General features: G+C 41.7%; 1 protein-coding gene across 1 annotated transcript in view; it reads left to right on the top strand.

The window, feature by feature from the left end:
• Positions 1-19475, top strand: part of syngap1b (synaptic Ras GTPase activating protein 1b) — a 117199-nt gene that overhangs the window by 84242 nt on the left and 13482 nt on the right. The window contains exons 7-21 of the mRNA XM_063879613.1: positions 3315-3468; positions 3768-3866; positions 5933-6172; positions 7355-7690; positions 7814-7958; positions 8587-8731; positions 8878-9114; positions 9555-9756; positions 10517-10719; positions 10925-11126; positions 11505-12098; positions 12262-12693; positions 13012-13185; positions 13551-13762; positions 18920-18992. Of these exons, the coding sequence (XP_063735683.1) occupies positions 3315-3468; positions 3768-3866; positions 5933-6172; positions 7355-7690; positions 7814-7958; positions 8587-8731; positions 8878-9114; positions 9555-9756; positions 10517-10719; positions 10925-11126; positions 11505-12098; positions 12262-12693; positions 13012-13185; positions 13551-13762; positions 18920-18992 (3448 nt within the window). The remainder of the gene's footprint in view (positions 1-3314; positions 3469-3767; positions 3867-5932; positions 6173-7354; positions 7691-7813; positions 7959-8586; positions 8732-8877; positions 9115-9554; positions 9757-10516; positions 10720-10924; positions 11127-11504; positions 12099-12261; positions 12694-13011; positions 13186-13550; positions 13763-18919; positions 18993-19475) is intronic.

The raw sequence follows: 19475 nt of genomic DNA, 5'->3' as shown, positions 1-19475 counted from the left end.
AATTGGCAATTTATTTTCTGCCAGTCGCCAAATGAATTAACCCACAAGAAGTTCTAACCTTTATTTTGTTAGTTTAGTGCATTTACAGTATAAGATCCCGCTGAACAGCTACAGCCAGGACAAACGTCCAATGTGAACAAGGTCATGTTGATGATCTAAACACAGGGCGGCCGAGCACTCAACAGAGCGCTAAAACCTCACCTGAGCCAGGTTTCTGCCAGGGTGCGTCTACACATGATTTATTCACTTGAGAAGGTTGTAGGTGTCTATTATCCACGGCCAGTCTGAGAAAACACTGAACAGACAGAAAAGTCAAGAGCCGAGGTTGAAGTCGGGGGTTGTTTACCATTTTCACATCTCCTGCTTTAGCCTGGATGTTCCCTGTCAGGCATGACGGTGAACATTGGCAGCTTTGATCGTTATTATTCTCTTTGTTTATCTTTATTTATCCAGGGAGAGTTTTGCACATAACGCTGCTTTTTTCAGCTTGGATATAAATTCATGCAGCCATAAACACGCATCTGAGTTTCCACACAGGCTGTACAACAGTGATATATATTTTTCCACATATTCTCTATGAAGATATCTTTCAATTGATTGCCCATGCAAACACCCAATGGGTCTCAGAGTTACCCTCCTTTACCTACTGTAGATACATTAATATTCTCTGTATCCTAGCCTGTTACTGACTGAGATGTCCTGTGGTGACCTAAATGCAATTCAAAGTACTTCCTGTAGTGGAGGCTATAATGCTCTATTCACTGTTTTATTTAGAAGATTACTCACATTTTTTACCTTTAAAACATCACAAAATAATACAATTTACCAGTCATACCTTTTTTCATGAACCTTAAATAAAACCAAACCAATCATCTGAAATCATATATAATAGAAAAGTAGCTACTCCTTTCATTTGAGATGTTAGAACCTGAACAGCTTTGTTACTTCTGCTTAATAAATGATCAAAATGCTCATCCATTATGAACATTTTTGCTGATTTACTATCTGTATCAATTATTTGGATACTTTTTTATCCAGTTATTCGCATTACATTATATTGTTTATAATCATTTAGTTTATGCATTTGGGAAAAACTAAGTGAAGAAGGTCCATCACGAGTTTTAAAAAGCCCAAATTGACGTCTTCAACTGCCTGCTTTGTTGGACTAACAGCCAATAAATCAAAGCTATTCAATTTTAAATGATTTTAAAAAGGGGAAAGCAGAATATCCTCTGTTTTTAGAGAAGAAGCATAATGTGGAACATTTAGTGCTTGATTTCAAATGCTTAGAAACATTTTGCAGATTCATTTTCTGCCATGGGACTAAATGATACATTTACAGCCATAGTGGTGTACTTCAGTTACATGTCTTTGAATCAGACGTATTCTGCTTTCATTCACTGCAGTGAAGCACACAACTATATTTTAAATCTGAAGAATTGTATCTGCTTATTGTTGCCAGTCTATCATCAGTGGTGTTTAGGTGGTTCTCTTAGATTTGAGGTTTATCAGTGGTGAGTAGTGGAATAGGATTTGTGTGTGTGTGTGTGTGTGTGTGTGTGTGTGTGTGTGTGTGTGTGTGTGTGTGTGTGTGTGTGTGTGTGTGTGTGTGTGTGTGTGTGTGTGTGTGTGTGTGTGTGTGTGTGTGTGTGTGTGTGTGTGTGTGTGTGTGTGTGTGTGTGTGTGTGTGTGTGTGTGTGTGTGTGTGTGTGTGTCTTTTCATGTTTGACTCTTCCTGCACTTCAGCTCCCCACTGAGACCTTCCATAGAACTTCCTTTACCTCCAGCGCTCTTGCTCTCATCTCAGTCCCTTTCTCCACCTCTCTTCCCTTCTCCTTCTTCTCTTTAATCCACGCTCTCACTTTCTTCCTCTCCAAAGGATCCACTGTTTACATAATCAAAGTGATTTCCTCTGAGAGGTCTTCTCTCTCTCTATCCCTTCACCCCTACCTCTCATAGTCATTCCTTCTCTCACATCCTCTCATGACCTCCCCCACTCTTTCTCTTTTCTCCTCTGTATTCCCCCTCAATCTGACTCATTCCTTTGGGTCTATTTTTATCTATCTCCCTCTCTCTCTTCCCCCTGGTCCCCTACATGTAATCAGTGCACTGTTGATGAACGTTACGATTGAATGTAGACAAAAGCAATGCGAGCGCAGCTGAGAGTCGGACGCAGCACGGAGGACATGCAGTTTATTTTCTTTCTTTCCTTTTTTCTTTATTTCCATCCTCTATTTTCTTCTCTGAGGGACTTCGTTCAAACCTGACCATCCCTCCTGGCGCCCTGGTTGGACTCACTGTGTCATCATACGTTTGTTTTAGTGATCGTCTGTTGTCTGTAATTTTACATCCCTTCGTGCGTGCTTGAGTGTGGGAGAAAGTGTGTAGGTGAGCATGATGGAGGGGCTTTAGCGGAAACCTTGTTTACTTATGGGTTTCAGGATTAATGTACTCTCTTGAAATATTGTGTGGAGAGTTGATGTTTTGCCTGGATGGGAAAGGCTGGATATATCTGTTAAGACAGTTATGTAACAACAAACTAACATTAAGAGCTCTGCTTTCATTCTGCCGCCAGTCATCTTTATTTATTGGTTTATCAAACTGCCGAAAATAGACAAAACTGTGCCAAATGATAAAGGAAACATCTTTTCGATTGGGTGTAACTGCTGACATGAAAGGAGTAATTATTTACATTTCAGGTTATAATGAGCATTTCAGTCACTGTGTTGAGACTTCTTTCTACTGAATTTTCTTCAAAGTTATTCTAATGAACCTCTTGCTGTTAGAGATTTGATCAGTCTGTTCACTTTAAAAAGCTAGCTGTTAAATCATTACCCATGGATAGTTTCAACATTTTCATTAATTTTCTGAAGTGTCTTATTTGCCTCTTAGCAATACAAGGTTAATGCTAAAGCTTTGAGCAATCACTTGCTTTCCATGTGCAGACTGCAGTATGAAGAGCAGACACTTTTACCATGTTATATAAGGAATATATTTTGTGTTATACATCGTATCCATCATTGCAAACAGACACTCCTTGCGTTAGCAGCTGAGTGTCTTTTCTTTGGCCTTTTTATTTGTTCAACATACTCTGCAGCGCCTTTATGCCTGTGTGTCAGTGCACAAAGATACATATGAAATAGAGGGTAGTTTTGTTCAACAAAGGTTCTAAAGAATCATAGAGAGTATAGTTAAGACTTATGTTTCTAATAAACAAACAAGGCAGTTTCTTGTACACTGAACTGAAATATAATGCAACCTTTAATAAAAGATCTCCGCCTCCTCACATCTAACCACAACTATCACTCCTCCAGGACCCGTTTGATGCAGAGCTTCAAAGAGTCCCACTCCCATGAGTCCTTGCTGTCCCCCAGCAGCGCTGCCGAGGCGCTGGATCTCACCCTGGACGAGGACGCTGTTATCAAACCTGTCCACTCGAGCATCCTGGGACAAGAGTACTGCTTTGAGGTGAGCTGCACGGTGTGGACAAACAGCTGTCACACCCCCAGTGTACAGAGCAAGTGACAGTGATGTTAAAGAGACTGAATTGAAAATATTACATGTGAAGAATGAAAGGACATTGAAATGAGCCCTAATCCCAAAATAATTTGCTGTAGGAGTCTGTCAGCTTTTCCCATCATTTTTCCATTAGTGCAACATGACAGAGGTTGAGAGTGACTACAAGACATTATTTTGGCGCTTTAGCTGCAGTCTCCATAGTTACTAATGGCTGTGGTTGTTGAACTTACCATTGGCTATAACCTCAGGTGACTACGGCATCGGGAACCAAGTGCTTTGCGTGTCGCTCAGCTGCAGAGAGAGACAAATGGATCGAGAACCTGCAGAGAGCTGTCAAGCCCAACAAGGTGAGGGGAGAGAAAGGGATGCGGTAGAGGAAGAAAAAAAGGATGATCCCTCTGTCTGTGTGTCTCTCTCTCTCCTCCCCGTCTCCCGTTGTTGTCTGTTTTCAATAAGAGCGCACCGCTTCATTTCTCTGTGTGAACTCCATCCTCGTGTCTGTGTGTGTCTGTGTTGAACAATTTAGTCACTTTTCCACACAGAAATATTAAAGCTGCACAGGGTAATGTTGCAGGGTGGCAATTGCTGTTATTTGGATAAAACTTTGATATCCACAAATCAGGTAATGTGAGGTCAGTAAATTGCACACAGCAGGATCATGTTCACCAACCCAGCATGTCTGTGACGCCTAAAACTGAAGTACACTGAAGGAACAAGAGCCAATAGATTGAATTCTAATGAGTCCAGGTTATTGCTCACTGTGGGCCTAATGCAAGAACCACTGTGGCACTCATCTGGATAAACGTTTATTCAAGCCAATTTTGTCCAGTTTGGATCACTCGTAAAAAAAGGGTTGTGGAGGAGAATATGAAAATGTTCTTGCATATGGCCTAATGTCAGTTACATCAGATCATGGTTAATCACTCAAGATGGGATGCAGCTCTACTGTATGATGTTAGGGGTATTTGGGAGTATTTTCACATAAAAAACGCTCTCCTGGTGCAGCTTTAAGGTACTGTGGGTTTATATCCATCCTCACAGCTTAAATAAAATAAAATCTCAGCACTTCATATCGGCTCAAAATCCAACAACTTAATATTCAACTATTTACTTAGTAGAATTGTCCTATAACTCCCCTCTCTGTTGATATGAAAAATGTGAACACACATGCAAGATATGAAGCTTTGATGGCAAACAGGCAGTAAGAGTTATTAAGCCAGTCTGAGATGAAACATCGCCCGAGCCGAATGCCTCGGCCAGATGCTCGGGCCGCGGGGGTGCTGGCTGAGTCATGGAGCTCCAAGGACTCCACACGGGGGCTCACTCCAAAAATCATCGCCCTCCTACCCCTAAACAACATGCGATGTGCATCTCAGACCAGATGCATCTTCAGAGATAAGACTCACTGCGGAGAGAAAGATTATCATTATGCTTCTTAACTTCCTGGAGCCCTTTTAAATCCCTGTTTGAGGTTTAAGTGTTTGTTCTACAAAAAGGAGAGATGCCACTTCTGACTGTTTTCATGTTTGACTAGTTTTTTTTGGGTAGTAAAATCAAGATCTGAGTGAAGATGTAACATAATATCAGAGCAGAGGACTCGAGCCCATGCTGTTGTTGCTGCACTGTATGTGCACTAGCAAACTGAGCCACCAGATGCCCAGCGCATTCCAAGTCAGACGTTTAAAATTAATTGTGCCTTGTGTTTGGCGCTGATTATCAAAGAGCTTACAAATGAAGAACTTAAGAACTGTGGATATAGAACTGTGGTGCTCAAATATTGAGTCCTCTAAATTAGGACTTCAATATTCTGCAGAAAAAACAGGGGCTAACAATAATGGCATTTAAGCCTAGCTGAAAGGACTCAGAAACATCAGTCTGCAATCAACACGGCACTCTCTCCTCGCATGGGGGAAGTCAAATATAGCTTGGGCTTTGTGATCATGATTAAGAAGTGTAGTTGTCTACAGAAACATTACCATCATTGTTTGTCCCTCGTCTTTTCCGCACATGTGCATTGTCTCATTTGTGTTTTTCTGCTTTTTAATGGATCCATTTTTCCAGCCTTTAAAACCACTCACCTTCTCCCATCTTTCAGTTTCTTTCTTTCTGTGTCCCTGTCATGCTGTCATCTGCCTCTGTATTCAATCCTGACTTGAAAGCAATTTATCAAGTACATCCTCCACAGTAGCTCGACCACCATGTCACCAGCTATTTCTCTCCTGTCATTTGCTCCTGCAGGCCTGACCTGCTGTCACCCTTTATTCACAGACGCTGTCTCAGTTTTCATACCTCTGATCTTTTTTCTTTGCTGTTTGTCATGTTTTCCCCTGCATTGTATCGTCTTCTCTTGTAAAGCTTTTTAATGACAGAAGATGCTCTCGACCTCATTTGACCCGACTTCATCTCCTCGCAGGACAACAGCCGGAGGGTGGACAATGTGCTCAAACTGTGGATCATCGAGGCCCGCGAGCTTCCAGCCAAGAAACGCTACTACTGCGAACTATGTCTGGACGACATGCTGTACGCACGCACCACCAGCAAACCCCGCACCGATACCGTTTTCTGGGGCGAGCACTTTGAGTTCAACAACCTGCCAGCTGTCCGCAACCTACGCCTTCATCTATACAAGGAGACAGACAAGAAGAGACGCAAGGTGACACATAGATATCAACATGGAGGTCTGATATGACAGAAGCACTCAAGTGATATTTGGGTTATTTTAGCATTTTGTTGCCTAAAGATGTGCAATTTTAAAGGAGTACATTTATTCAATTATTCAAATATACCTACAAAAAGAATGCTTAAGTGGAAGAAATTGAAAATGCTCACAATAAATTTTATTCTATGATAGGGAGAAAACAATTTGACAGATAAATAGGCACTTGTAATGATTAACCTGCAGGAATGAATCACCATTATCTGAAGATCCCTTCAGTGTCACAGTCTGAGCTCATTATTTAGCTTTCCTACCTGTATCCTTACAACTTTACCACAACTTCTCAACACCAAACGACAGACACAGTTGGCCCACTAGCTGGTGGAGCATTTAGAGGCAATATACCAGATATTTCCCTCAGGAGTTAGTTGATACCAAAAACCACAAAAATAAGCAGTTTGGCTCATTAGAGCATCAATTCGACAAAAACCAGAGATGAAAAAATGACATACTGTGAAGAGTGAACATTATGCTAAAGAGCTACATTGTCATTCAGTTGTCTTATAATGAAATAGCCTGTAGCAAAATGGGGTCTTGTCTGCGGTGGCTCTGCTTTTATCTTTGTCATTTGCTTAAATAGCCTTATAACAAAATAATGCAACGTCCATAGTTTGTGTTGGAGGGAAACAGGAGTGTCTTCAAACTGCACTGACTCTGTGTAAAAGCACAGGGCCGGACCTGAAGAATGAAAATCCAGAAACAATCTTAAATGATGAAAAATAATAGATTAAATGCCGTGGATTTACTTTAACCATACCATTGTCATTTACTATTTGGCAGTAAAAAAATCTATTTAAAAAAAGATGTTTGCCCCTCAGTTTCTGTCACTTTAAGAAATAAATTAAAGTGAGTGAAAAATAGGGTAATTCCTTTTTCTCAATTTAGTACAAGAGTACCAATACCATAGCTAAATAAATGTATTTCTAGCTTCAAACGACACACCGGGGATCCAGTGTTAGTTTCTTCTCATTGTTTATTCAGTGCAGAATCTTGAAATTAACTTTTTCGACATTCAAGATTTTCATTTTAATACACTTATAAGATTAATAGACTAAATTCAGCTTTATGAGAAACTACTTGAAACACGCTTTTCTATATCTACTCTTTTTTTGCTCAAAGGAAAAGAGCACATACTTAGGACTCGTCAGCATCCCCATCTCAAGCATCACTGGACGTCAGTTTGTGGAGCAGTGGTACCCAGTAATCCAGCCCAGCGTCCTCACAAAGGGAGCCGGTGGCGGGGGCGGGAAGATCATCAACGCATCCCTACGCCTCAAATCACGCTTCCAGACCATGAACATCCTGCCCATGGAACTGTACAAGGAGTTTGCAGAGTACGTCACCAATAACTACCGCACCCTGTGTGCAGTGCTGGAGCCCGTGCTGAGTGTCAAGAGCAAAGAGGAAGTGGCCTGTGCATTGGTGCATATACTGCAGAGCACAGGAAAAGCTAAGGTAGGGGCTCCTCTCTGTGACTTATCGGTATGTGAAGCTGTGTAAAGCTGTTTTAGTCCTTTATTTCTGCTGTAAACATTGTGTATAAGAAAGAACAATAATTGCGTTTTTCTTGTTCTTCAGGACTTCCTGTCAGACATGGCGATGTGCGAGGTAGACAGATTCATCGACCGAGAACACCTTATCTTCAGAGAGAACACTCTGGCCACCAAAGCCATAGAAGAGTACCTCAAACTGATCGGACATAAGTACCTCAAGGACGCTATAGGTGAGCCATGCCAGTGAAGCACATGCAGTTGAGTAAGTCATGGTATAAACTGGGAAATATTACATTTTGAAATGGATTTAAAATTCAGGAGAAAAGTTTTTGGAAAGACAAAACTTTTAATTAAAGGAGAAATCTTCCCTTAGATTCTGTTTCTCTCAGTCTTCCTCCATTCTCTTGCTTATGGGGCATTTTAGATTTTCCCATCTTACCCACAGAATAATATTTTGTTATATCTTTGCACTGAGTTTGACAATATACTGAATTATTATTAGCCAAGTAAAGTAAAGTCTGTGGAAAAGCTCACAGACATCCTTAAAGAGAGAGAATTACATTAAATATAATGTTCTCATTAGTTTTGTGTCGTTAATGAATGTTCTTTTTATGAGCATGTAAAAAAACTTGATCATAACATTGTCATTTTCAACCACTATATTCAACCACCACTTTGAACTCAAGTAGTTCCCCGTCCAACATTAAGCATTTTCCTTTATTTCGGTTAATCACTTTCTACTCTAATTTAAATCTAATTAAACTTATGTTATTGCCTGTGCTATCTGCATTAACAAAGCTGAAATCTCCTACACTGTTTATACAATTCCACCAGTCACTAATGAAATATAATTTGTAGGGGAGTTCATAAGGGCCTTGTATGAGTCAGAGGAAAATTGCGAAGTGGACCCCATGAGAACCCCACCCTCTGTGCTCCCCGACCACCAAGCCAATCTCCGAATGTGCTGTGAACTAGCACTCTGCAAGATCTTTAACTCCCATTGGTAAGTAGCTATGCATGCTTGTTTCGAGTTTGTCCTTTCCTCTCTGCCTTTTAAAAAATGCATGAGATTTCAGGTTCTTTTACAGGGGACAAAAAAAAACCTCTGAATGTCTACTGAGTCTGACCTTCAGTATTTCCCCTTCGCAGTGTTTTCCCTCGAGAGCTAAAGGAAGTGTTTGCCTCATGGAGAGTGCGTTGTGCTGAAAGAGGTCGGGAAGACATCGCTGACCGTCTCATCAGTGGTTCCCTCTTCTTGCGCTTCCTGTGTCCTGCCATCATGTCCCCATCGCTCTTCAACCTCACCCAGGAGTATCCCGATGAACAGACGTCTCGTACACTCACCCTTATCGCCAAAGTGGTGCAAAACCTGGCTAACTTCTCCAAGTCAGTTTCATTTCTCTTTATCTACATCCTTTAGTGTAGTACTGTCAGTGCACAGTCACTGTTTTTCTTTCATTCTGAACCAATTAAAAGAAGCGTGTTTGTTCCCAATGTGATAAATATGCATAGCTTTAGTTAAAAAGGCTAGCACATTTTCAGTCATATTGTTCAAAAGATGATCAAAATTCTCCATGCTTTAAAATCATAGAAACACAATTGTATTTGAGTATATACAAATATAGGTCTCAACAAATGGCAGTCGATATATAACGGACATTTATGTGTGAGAAACAGTGTTTCAGTTTAAGAGCTATCCGAAATTGTGGTTCCAGTTGACATTTAATTTCACCGTCATGTGTTGCTCTGTCACCTCCCTATCTACTCGCTCTAACCCTCCATCGGCTTATCTCCTTACTGCCCTTTCCTTCCTTTCCCACTTGCAGGTTTGGCAATAAAGAAGAGTACATGTGTTTCATGAATGAGTTTTTAGAGACGGAGTGGGGCTCCATGCAGCAGTTTCTGTATGAGATCTCCAACCTGGACAGTGTGAGCAATGCGGGCGGCTTTGAGGGATACATCGACCTGGGCAGGGAGCTGTCCATACTGCACAGTCTCCTCTGGGATGTCATCGCTCAGCTCAGCAAGGTAAACCCAATCATGGCATCATCTCCTGCATTATACAACAATACAGCAATTTCCAACTGTTATTGTGTCCAAAATAAGACATGTCATTTGTAAAACAATTAAAGACCATAGTAATAACATTATTTATGTAACATTTAAACGTTTTTGTCCCTTTTTTGCTTTTAGATTTCTCCTCTTTTTACACAAGATTTCACTAAGGTCTTTATCAAAACTTGAGTTTTTCTATCAATTATTCATTGTTATTATTTAGTAATACTGTTGTATTGTAAACGTTACTTGATATATAGGGATAAGGCACCTACATTTAAATGGGAATAAACAATAGCTACATGTGATAGTGCAAAATTCAAACCCACCAGTAATTACATTCTAAATTACATACATTTCCATAGATGAGTTAAAACCTCTCCAACAACAGATGTCTTATTCATTCTATAGCTTTTACATTGAATAACATTATGTTGTACAGTTTGTCATGGTTTTGTGTCGACCCCTTGTACATCCCTTCAGGTTTTATAACAGTGAGGTCAAACCAAAGCAAACTCAGACACAATATTTAATTGCAGGAATTGTCACCTTAAACCTAAAGCCTTAATCATTTTAGTTAACAGTAAGTCTTTAATCAGGCTTGAGCCCTCATTAACTTATGTGAAATTGGACATATGGCATTTTAATTAAAGAAAACTAACATTGAATTAAAAATATTAATGTTTTAATTCCACATCAAAACTCAGTAAAACTGTTTTTTCTTGAACCGCAGGATGCCATCATCAAACTGGGTCCCTTACCCCGCCTCCTGAATGACATCAGTATGGCCTTGCGTAACCCTCACCTCCAGAGGCAGCCCAGCCATCAGACAGACAGGGTGGTGGAGCGGCAGGCAGACAGGCTGCTGTCCCGGCCCAGCTTCAACAGGGGCATCTCGTCCGAGTTCCAAACTGTCATGATGAGGGATCTGAATAGGTAGGCTGCAGCGGACTCTAGGTACAAACCTCACCATTGTCTGTGGTTAAACACTAGCAATCAACATCAATAATATATCTTAAAATAATTGACGAATGTATTATCGTAGATCAACTAGTCGTTCAATCAACAAGTTGTTCCTTCCCTAACAGCTCCTAGTCTCTATCTTCAGCTATTGTTGGCCTTACTGACTGCTGTTCTCCAGCTCTATAGATATCACTCGCTTGCCTTCCCCCACCTCCACCGGAGGGGTCATGCCATCCCGCTCCCAGATAAATTTCCAGGACCGTGACCACCTCCATCGAGTGCCCTCCAAAGACATGTTTTACGTATCCCGTCCTCCCTTGGCCCGATCCAGCCCGGCCTACTGCACAAGCAGCTCGGACATCACAGAACCAGACCCTAAGGTGAGTTTTTAACACGTAGACATGGGGACTCATCATCCCATTCGCTAGGTCTATTTTTATCAAAGTGAGGTCAGTATAACGTGCATGTTAGTCAGACTTGTTAGAATCTGCCATCGTGTGATCGAGGCTGTAGTATATCATGACATCTGCTTTTTTTCCACTGATTCACCACGCAACTCATCATAACGGTATTTCCTGGGAAATACTTTGAGGCAATCCGATATCCAGGCCTCGCGGTAAAAACACCCCGCACCACCCTCACCCATATCATCCGTGGCCACGTAACATACATAGTATTAGGAGGCACAAAGGCCTCTCATATCCCTTATAAATTAGGTTTTCAGTGTCAATAAAAGCGTATCTATGATGGACCTCCAGGATTCCCGAATGAACAGCGTGTCTAACCTGCAGTCGGTGGACATGCTCAACTCCTCCCAGGCCTCCATCGCCGGCATGGGCAGCTTCGGGGGGCTGAGCAGCGGAGGCGGTGGCGGCCTGGGGTCCGGCCTGAGCAGCCAGCTGCGGGCCGGTGGGAGGTTGTCAGCTGGCTCTGGCGGCTCCAGCATGTCCGGCGGCCTCCGGCTGAGCCAGCTGAGCCAGATGGGCAACACCACCGACTCGCTATCCCAGCAGCAGCAACAGCAGGCCGCCGCCATGCGCTACCCGCTTTCCTTCCAGAATCCCCTCTTTCATCTGGCGACTGCTGATGGGCCCCAACAGCAACAGCTCCACCATCAGCACAGCCGGGCTCCACCGCCAGCGCCCCTGCTCCTGACCCCAGAGCCCGATCCCTCTCACCCGACCTACATGCCACAGTTCGCCCATGGGGGGTTCTCTCGCAGCGAGGACCTGTCTACCCTCAGGACCAGGGACGGTCACCTGGGCCAACCCAGCATCATCCACTCACACAGCTACAGCGACGACTACAGCAGGGCTGACTACGGACGCAGGCAGATGTCCATGCATGTGCAGGTACATGTATGTTGTATTCTGCTGTCTTAAAGCCGCTGGGTGTAGATTTGTATGTCTCTGTGATTGGCTCCCAAACTACACAAAAATAGCACCAACTACCTTCAAAAAGAACTGCATCACAAATCAAAATGCCAACTTAATATTTACTATTTTTATTCCTAAGGATAACCTCCAACCACAACAACAAATGATGGGTATGGCCAACCAGACAGGAACCTCCCACTCCTCCCTGGCCGCCACGCCCCCATCCACAGTCCAACCCGTGCGTCAGAGTTCTGTCGCCCCGCCTCCCACCCAGCGCGTCAGGTCCCAGACGTCGCATCAGCTGTCCGTCAGTGCAGCTGCTGCACCTGCTGCTCTGGCAAAGACACGGCCACCGAGCGGGAATCTCCTCCAGTCGCCGGAGACGGGCTACGCCGGCCGGCAGCACGGGCCACGGCAGCTGTCTGTCAAAGACAACACCGCCCCGGGTCTGCCCCACCAGCAGAGCTCTGTCAGGGAGAACCAGAGTCCGCAGGGAACCACCAGTCAGAGTGCTCAACAGTCACCACAGCAGCAGTCTCAGCACCTGCTCAAACCCACCATGAGCAAACAGGTAACACCTGCAAGCTCTCATTGCATTTGTATTCTCTTCGAGTGCTCAAGTTTATCTACCAGCACCTGTGCTCGTGTTTTTTTCTTAACAATATTTGTAACCAATTTTCCCCTTGGTTTATAAAAGCATTCCTGGTACTGATTCTGAAGATGAGTGAAAATAGCACTAACAATGTCAGGAATAAGGGCTGGAGTTCCACCAAGCTTCATCTCAAATGAATAAACTCATGCAACTGCAGATCAATCTCTTGTTGTGACCTGACCTTGTCTACAGAAGAACTCATGTTCTCATATTGAGTGTGTTGGCCTTTCTTCCCAGGGCTCCCAGACTCCATCCACTCTCAATCCCCCGACCCCAGCCAATGAACGAACAGTGGCCTGGGTCTCCAACATGCCTCATCTGTCGGCTGATATTGAAAGTTCGCGGATTGACCGTGAAGAGTTCAAACTGAAGGAGTACTCAAAGAGCATGGATGAGTCACGCATGGACAGGGTAGGTATCATTCTAAAGTTTCAGAACTGCCCTTTACATTCATATAACTTTTTTCCTTGCTTTGAGGAACATTGAGTCCTGTCTATCATTGCTGAGCAGATGGCACTCAGATTTGGTCTTAACACAGACATCGAGAGGTCACAATGTGGGAAACAGCCATCAGCCAAGTGTTCAAATGTTGTTCAGTGGTTTATTCACTGTATATATCAGACTCATCGTTTTGAAAACTTGTAGGTGGTTTCCTACTTTACAGTGTGTCTTTTTAACACTTTCACTTTTAAATCCACTAGCCATGGAGATATCAATGTCAGTCAACACTAACCCAGTTTATTTGTTCCTAATTTTCCATTCTCTCCATACCTCAGGTAAAGGAGTACGAGGAGGAGATCAACTCCCTGAAGGGCCGCCTGATGATGTCCCACCAAAAGCTGGAGGAGTACGAGCGGAGGCTCCTCACGCAGGAGCAGCAGACCAATAAGATCCTCCTACAGTACCAAAATCGACTCGATGACAGTGAGAGGAAGCTACGGCAACAACAAGTGGAGAAAGACTCCCAAATTAAAGGAATAATTAGCAGGTAAATGGAGGCTGTTGTTGGGATGGAGGGCAAAAGACAGCTCAGACATTATGTGGTCTTTTATAGGGCGGCCATTTGCGGGCTGCATTGACTTTATCTTTGTATATTTTCCTTCGTTGAATACACTTTGAGTTTTCTTCCCGAATTGTGTGGGAAAAGGGACATATTTTCTCAGATAAAGCATGCTTGCATTAATTAAAATGCATTCTCTGCTTCTGAGGGGTAAGTGGCTGCAGAAGTCTTTGGTTGATGCACTACAACCTTAGCTTATTGGATTCTATTTAACAAGAGCGAAACACAGACTTGAAGCTGCAATGTTTTTTTCCTGAAATATTTATATTGCTTACTGGAATATAACTCTATTTACAGGGGCTGTTATCTTGCAGAGAATATTGGAGAGTAGGAGATTGTTGCAGTTTCATTAAGTACTACAGCCCTGGGAGCAAGGCAAGGTGCTGTACTGTATATTGGAGCCAGAGCTGCAGACATGTAATGAGTGACAAATTAAATGAGAGACTATTATAAAGGGAGGCAGCGATCTATATCTTCAGAGATAAGCGTGCAGAGCATGTTCCCTTGGCGGCTGGGCCTTTACAACTGAGTTAAAGTGGTCATAGGAGTCTGATTGTCCTTTAAGCTCTGGTAGTAGTAAATATGCCATCATAACATACTTTACTTGTTATTCTAGAGCATCCTATTTGAATCACTTTGGAGACTTCCAGCTGAGTCCTAATATTATTGCGTGCTTGCAATTTTGGAGCTCTCTCTTAAGATGTTATTGATCCAAGAAACATCAGTAGTTGATGGGAGAAGAGTGGAATACAGTTTGTATCTCATTTGTGTTCACGCACAATAAAGGTCTGCTGCGTTTCAAAGGATTCCTTGAGCTAGTGTGTGTGTGACAACTAAATTAGTTTTGCCGATGTTTTTTTGCAGAGAGAGTTCAGATGGAAAGGCTGTGTAAAGAGAATACAGTATGTTCTTGTTCGCATCTTATAATAGTCTGTGGTCCGCAACCAAAGGGTGGATATCTGTGAGAATATTGCCACTTCTAATCCACTCCAGGAAAGAAGACTTCAAATGAAGACAGAGACAGTCCTGCTCGTCTTTTATGGGAAAACATCTTTAACGCTATAACCTTGTATATAAAACCTTTCAAAGCACCGTCCCATATTTCTGTGCTGCTGCACTGATCATCAGCATTTTTAATGAATGCAACTTTGAAATGGATCTCGGGATCATTTAAGATGATTCAAGCTATCCTGATGTTCAATTGAATCCTACAAGATTGCACTGTAAAAGCACAAGAGGGTGAAATTTGTAAACTTCATAAACATGTGTGTACTTTTTAAAGCAACACATTGTTTTGGACCTTCAGGCACAGGACTATGGAAGACCATGGTTTAATATTAGCTCTTCCATTTTAATCAAGGTGAACCATGTTCACTAAAGGACTGCTGACGTATCTTTCTATCTTTCTGGGGACGCTTCTCTCTTTTCTCGTTTACATAAATACGATGTAATACGAAGAGGGGAGAAAGACACAAACAATGATAACGTACAAGCCTGAAGGCATAACAAATATGCCACTTCATAGAGAAACTTTATCAGAGCACTTAGAGCCGAACCTGTTTATTGCTCCTCTGGAGTATAAACGTAAAGCAAATACAGTAAATCTGCTGCACTCGTAGAGCATTGTGTGCAGGAAAATGATATCTCCGAGACATGCACTTGTATCCTGTGTGACTTTTATTATCTGACCACACAAGGATGAATTAAGTAGCAGATCTGGATGCTTCCAAGTCAGTTTTACTCACAATTCACTGAGCCAGACCATATCATTGAATGCATTAAGACTTGCATTATCTGGATTTTAGTTTTAACGCATGTATGAGCAGAAAAAGTGGAAGCCAAGAAACACGGTCAGGCCATGGAACGCCAACATCTTACTGAAATGACAAGGGTATCCAAAGCCTTATGATATATTTTAGCTTAATTAATGCATATGTTATATTTTCACATTCAAATACATTATGCCGATGCAAATGCCAGCTCAGGTTCTGCTAAAGGAGCTTAAGCGATGCTGAATTCATGGCTCTTATGTCAACATTTCTTTATCTGCAGAACTAAAACACTTAACATTGTGTTTGAAGAGATTTTCGTTCAGAGAAGCCTTAATGTTCTGTGTGTAAACTGTACTTCAAGCTCAGTGCCAATCTATCAAAAGGCCAGATACTCTTTCCGTTCTTCATTTAAACCAAAGCCAAATATATCGTTTTCAGTTACGCTAGGTTAAATCCACAAAACACTGAATCCACTTTACCTGTAGCACTTTTATCTATATATTTTTCCTATTAGTTGGCTACAGGCTCACCTATTATTATTTTTGCAAGAACATTTGAACAAATACAAATATAAATGATTTATCTTCCCTAAACTGTGAACTGATAGACAGATGTATTTAGGGGAACAAATAGAAATGGTCTTATTTGCACCTGTCATAGTAATAATGTATTTTTAACTATAATCCAGAGCATATTAAAGTTTGTGATGCAAGAGCCATAACAATAATGATATATCAAATATATATAAATTCTATTGAGAGTGAGATTATAACTATTTTAACTTGCAATAGCTAACTTTTTAGCGGGCGAAGCGCAATAATAGATATAATATATACAGGTGCTGTCTGTGCAAATGCACATGCAGGATCCTGCTGAGCTATATTCTATGAATCTTGTGTACATAAAAAAAAAAAACGTAACTTCCTGCCAAAATATTTTACCAGGTGCCATTCACAGTATCTAAACCGACAAAATAAAGACCTGGAATACTGTCACATGCAAAGTACCACAGAGACAACATGACAACAATGACGTGACTCTTTGACAACAGTATGTTCAGCAAAGTGTGTTCCTAAGTTCTCAACTTGTTTTGGCTTCTCTGTACGGTGTTTGTGAATTTATCTGCATCTAAAATGAGCGCCTGCATTGGATATTATTTATTAATTAAAGCGCAAAACGATTTCCTTATACCTGTTTTATTTGCTGTATATGCTTAGTATGCCTTTTGACTTTCAGTCCGTCATTGGTGGTGTCCAGTGACATGGTGAATCAGAATAGTTGTTTAAGAGAGTTAGACAGTACTGTCATTTACCTTATGCAGTTACATATTATCATTATTAAAAAGGCAACTATATTATTTTATTTTTCCCTCTTCAGAGATCTAGATAATATTCTGTTGTCAGTATATCCGCCTCTCTTTTGTAGCAAGAATATATTGATAGGCTGTATAGATTGTACTACGGCAACTACTTGTGTTTTAAATCTTGCAAATGAATTCATAGTGGTGATGAGTTTTGGCTTGATGTGTGTGTGATCAATATCGGTCTGATTGACATGGCTTGTAGCAACAGCCAAGGGTTTATAGTCACTTTTATACAGACCTGTGTCAAATAGTTGCAAGTAATTCTTCGTTGAATTTAACGAAATGGTTCGCGGGGGGGGTGGGGTGGGGTGGGGGGGGGTTCTGCTGCATGAAAACCAATCAAATGTTGAGAGGTAAGTTTTCAAAGAAACATACTTTATGTTGCACTTGTTGGCAAAGAGAGAGAAAGTATTTGCAGCTGCTTTTTGATCCAGGTCTGATGTTGCTTTTCATTGACATTGCATCCACTTTACATCCTATCTGACGCCTTTGTCTCTTGCCTTTTTTCTCTGTAGCAAAATATTCAGACATTGTGACCTCATGTTGGTAGATACACACATTGTTTTGACTACATGTACGACTTGACCTCAGAAGCACACTACTTGAAGTACAACTGGATATAAAACGCTCAACTCTTTTTTTTGTAACACGTCACCCACATGAATCATTGTCTGCCTCTTGAAGTCATGTCAAAATCTTAATGCTGTATACCCATGTTACATTCCATTTTTTTTGGGACAGTGCTTATATTTCTGTGTGTGCTTACAGTATGATTGATTATTTTCTTTTCCTATATCTCTTCTTTTGTAAAATAACTCAACACTGTACATTATTTATGGAATAAAACATCCAAACACTTGTTTGTTTGAAACTTCACCTGTGGATTTTCGTTCTTTATTGTCAAACATATGCTTCTCTGTGTTCTGATTAAAACGATATAAATGTGCTGAAAAAAGGAGTTAAGTGACACATTACGACTTGATTACTGGTACTTTGATTCTGCAGTGAACCATGTATGGCAAATAAAAGTTGCTGTCAACTATATGATTGACTTGATGGCGTATTGAACATTTGAGGACGACATTTTCTGGTAATTAATCCCAGATAAATTAACATAAAGTCACTCCTTCGTGCAGTATTACGATCAGATAATCCAGCAAGTTTATTTCAGTCGATAAATTGTAAGGATGTTTTTCAGCTCCTGCAACATCTTGTAAACACACTGGAAGTCATGGAGGCATCCCAATGAAATCATGTGAAGAAGGGTTCATTTATTCACACTTCTATGTGGCATTTATCACCACCATAGCAATACTCACAGTTTACCCAGTTGGATGTGTGAGAAATATCCTTAAATGACCCTTGTTGGAGTAATTCCCTGGCACTTGGAGCTTGGAAACCGGCATTGTCTACTTGCTCATGAAAGTAAGCTAGCTCATATTTGCGAGTGTTTGAAATGATTAGCCAAAGGATTTCTCCACTAATGCCTTGGTCAGTTCATATTACATAAATTGGGCAATTCCCTTGGGATGATCAGGATCTGTTACTGAAGCGTTCACTTCACATAACCAAGTTTAATTGTCCACAGTTGGCCTTAATTGCGCTTTGAAAACACCTTAAATCGGGCAAAAAGTGCTTTGATGAATCCCATGGGCGGAGGAAGAAAAAAAAAACAGCTCCTCCACTGAAAATTGGCAGTGCCTGAAAAACATGGCCTTGGCCTTGCTGCTCATCATTTTCATGGGCTTGAAAAGAGATTTCTCTATCAGATTTGGGTTCCAGATTTGAGATACAGGTAACCAACATCTTATCACTGTGGTGTTGAGACAGATGATGGAGATGCACCTGCTCAACTTCTTGTTAAGTACCATCTTCGATTCATAATACTCCCTCTCTTTCTGTCAACCCTCCCCCCCTTCCCCCCTTTCTCTCTCTTTATCTGCTTCCAAGACTCATGGCTGTGGAGGATGAGTTAAGGGGAGGACCCGTGATTGAGCCAAAAACCAGGATTTTCCCTGATCAGGTCTGTGAGACTGCTTCTTCTCTCGTACGATGGCCCGTGCTATCTTCCCTGCTGTCCCCCTCCACCTCTCTTTTCCCCCCTGCTTCTGTTGTATTCTTTCGTCTGCTGTGTGTTTGTGGTCCCTCTGATTGCCTTACCCTGTTCCTGACCTGTCCCTGTGTTTGGGCTTTGATTGCCCTTTGTCTACCAACATACCTGGGAGCTTTGAAGATCAGAGTGTTGCTGTTTGCATTCCTCGGCTCAAGCTATCAAGATGTAGCTGGGTTTGTGAGCATATCTGGGTCTGTGGTGATGTTTCTGTGAAATGTTTCTGCCGAGCATGTCGGGGTTGAAACTCCCTAAAGCTGTTTCGCACATAATGTAGAACCAGACTCACGCTCAGCTTATTGAACAGCTGAGCTACCAAATGCTGCGTGGTTGTGGTGCTGTTGTTTCTTCAGGAGCTTCAGTCTTTGGTGCTTTTCATTTCATGCTCTCAACCAG

The sequence above is a fragment of the Eleginops maclovinus genome, chromosome 3, assembly GCF_036324505.1.
Source record: "Eleginops maclovinus isolate JMC-PN-2008 ecotype Puerto Natales chromosome 3, JC_Emac_rtc_rv5, whole genome shotgun sequence".
NCBI classification, from domain to species: domain Eukaryota; kingdom Metazoa; phylum Chordata; class Actinopteri; order Perciformes; family Eleginopidae; genus Eleginops; species Eleginops maclovinus.
Note: the sequence above shows the minus strand (reverse complement) of the source record. Positions and strands in the feature narration are given on the sequence as shown.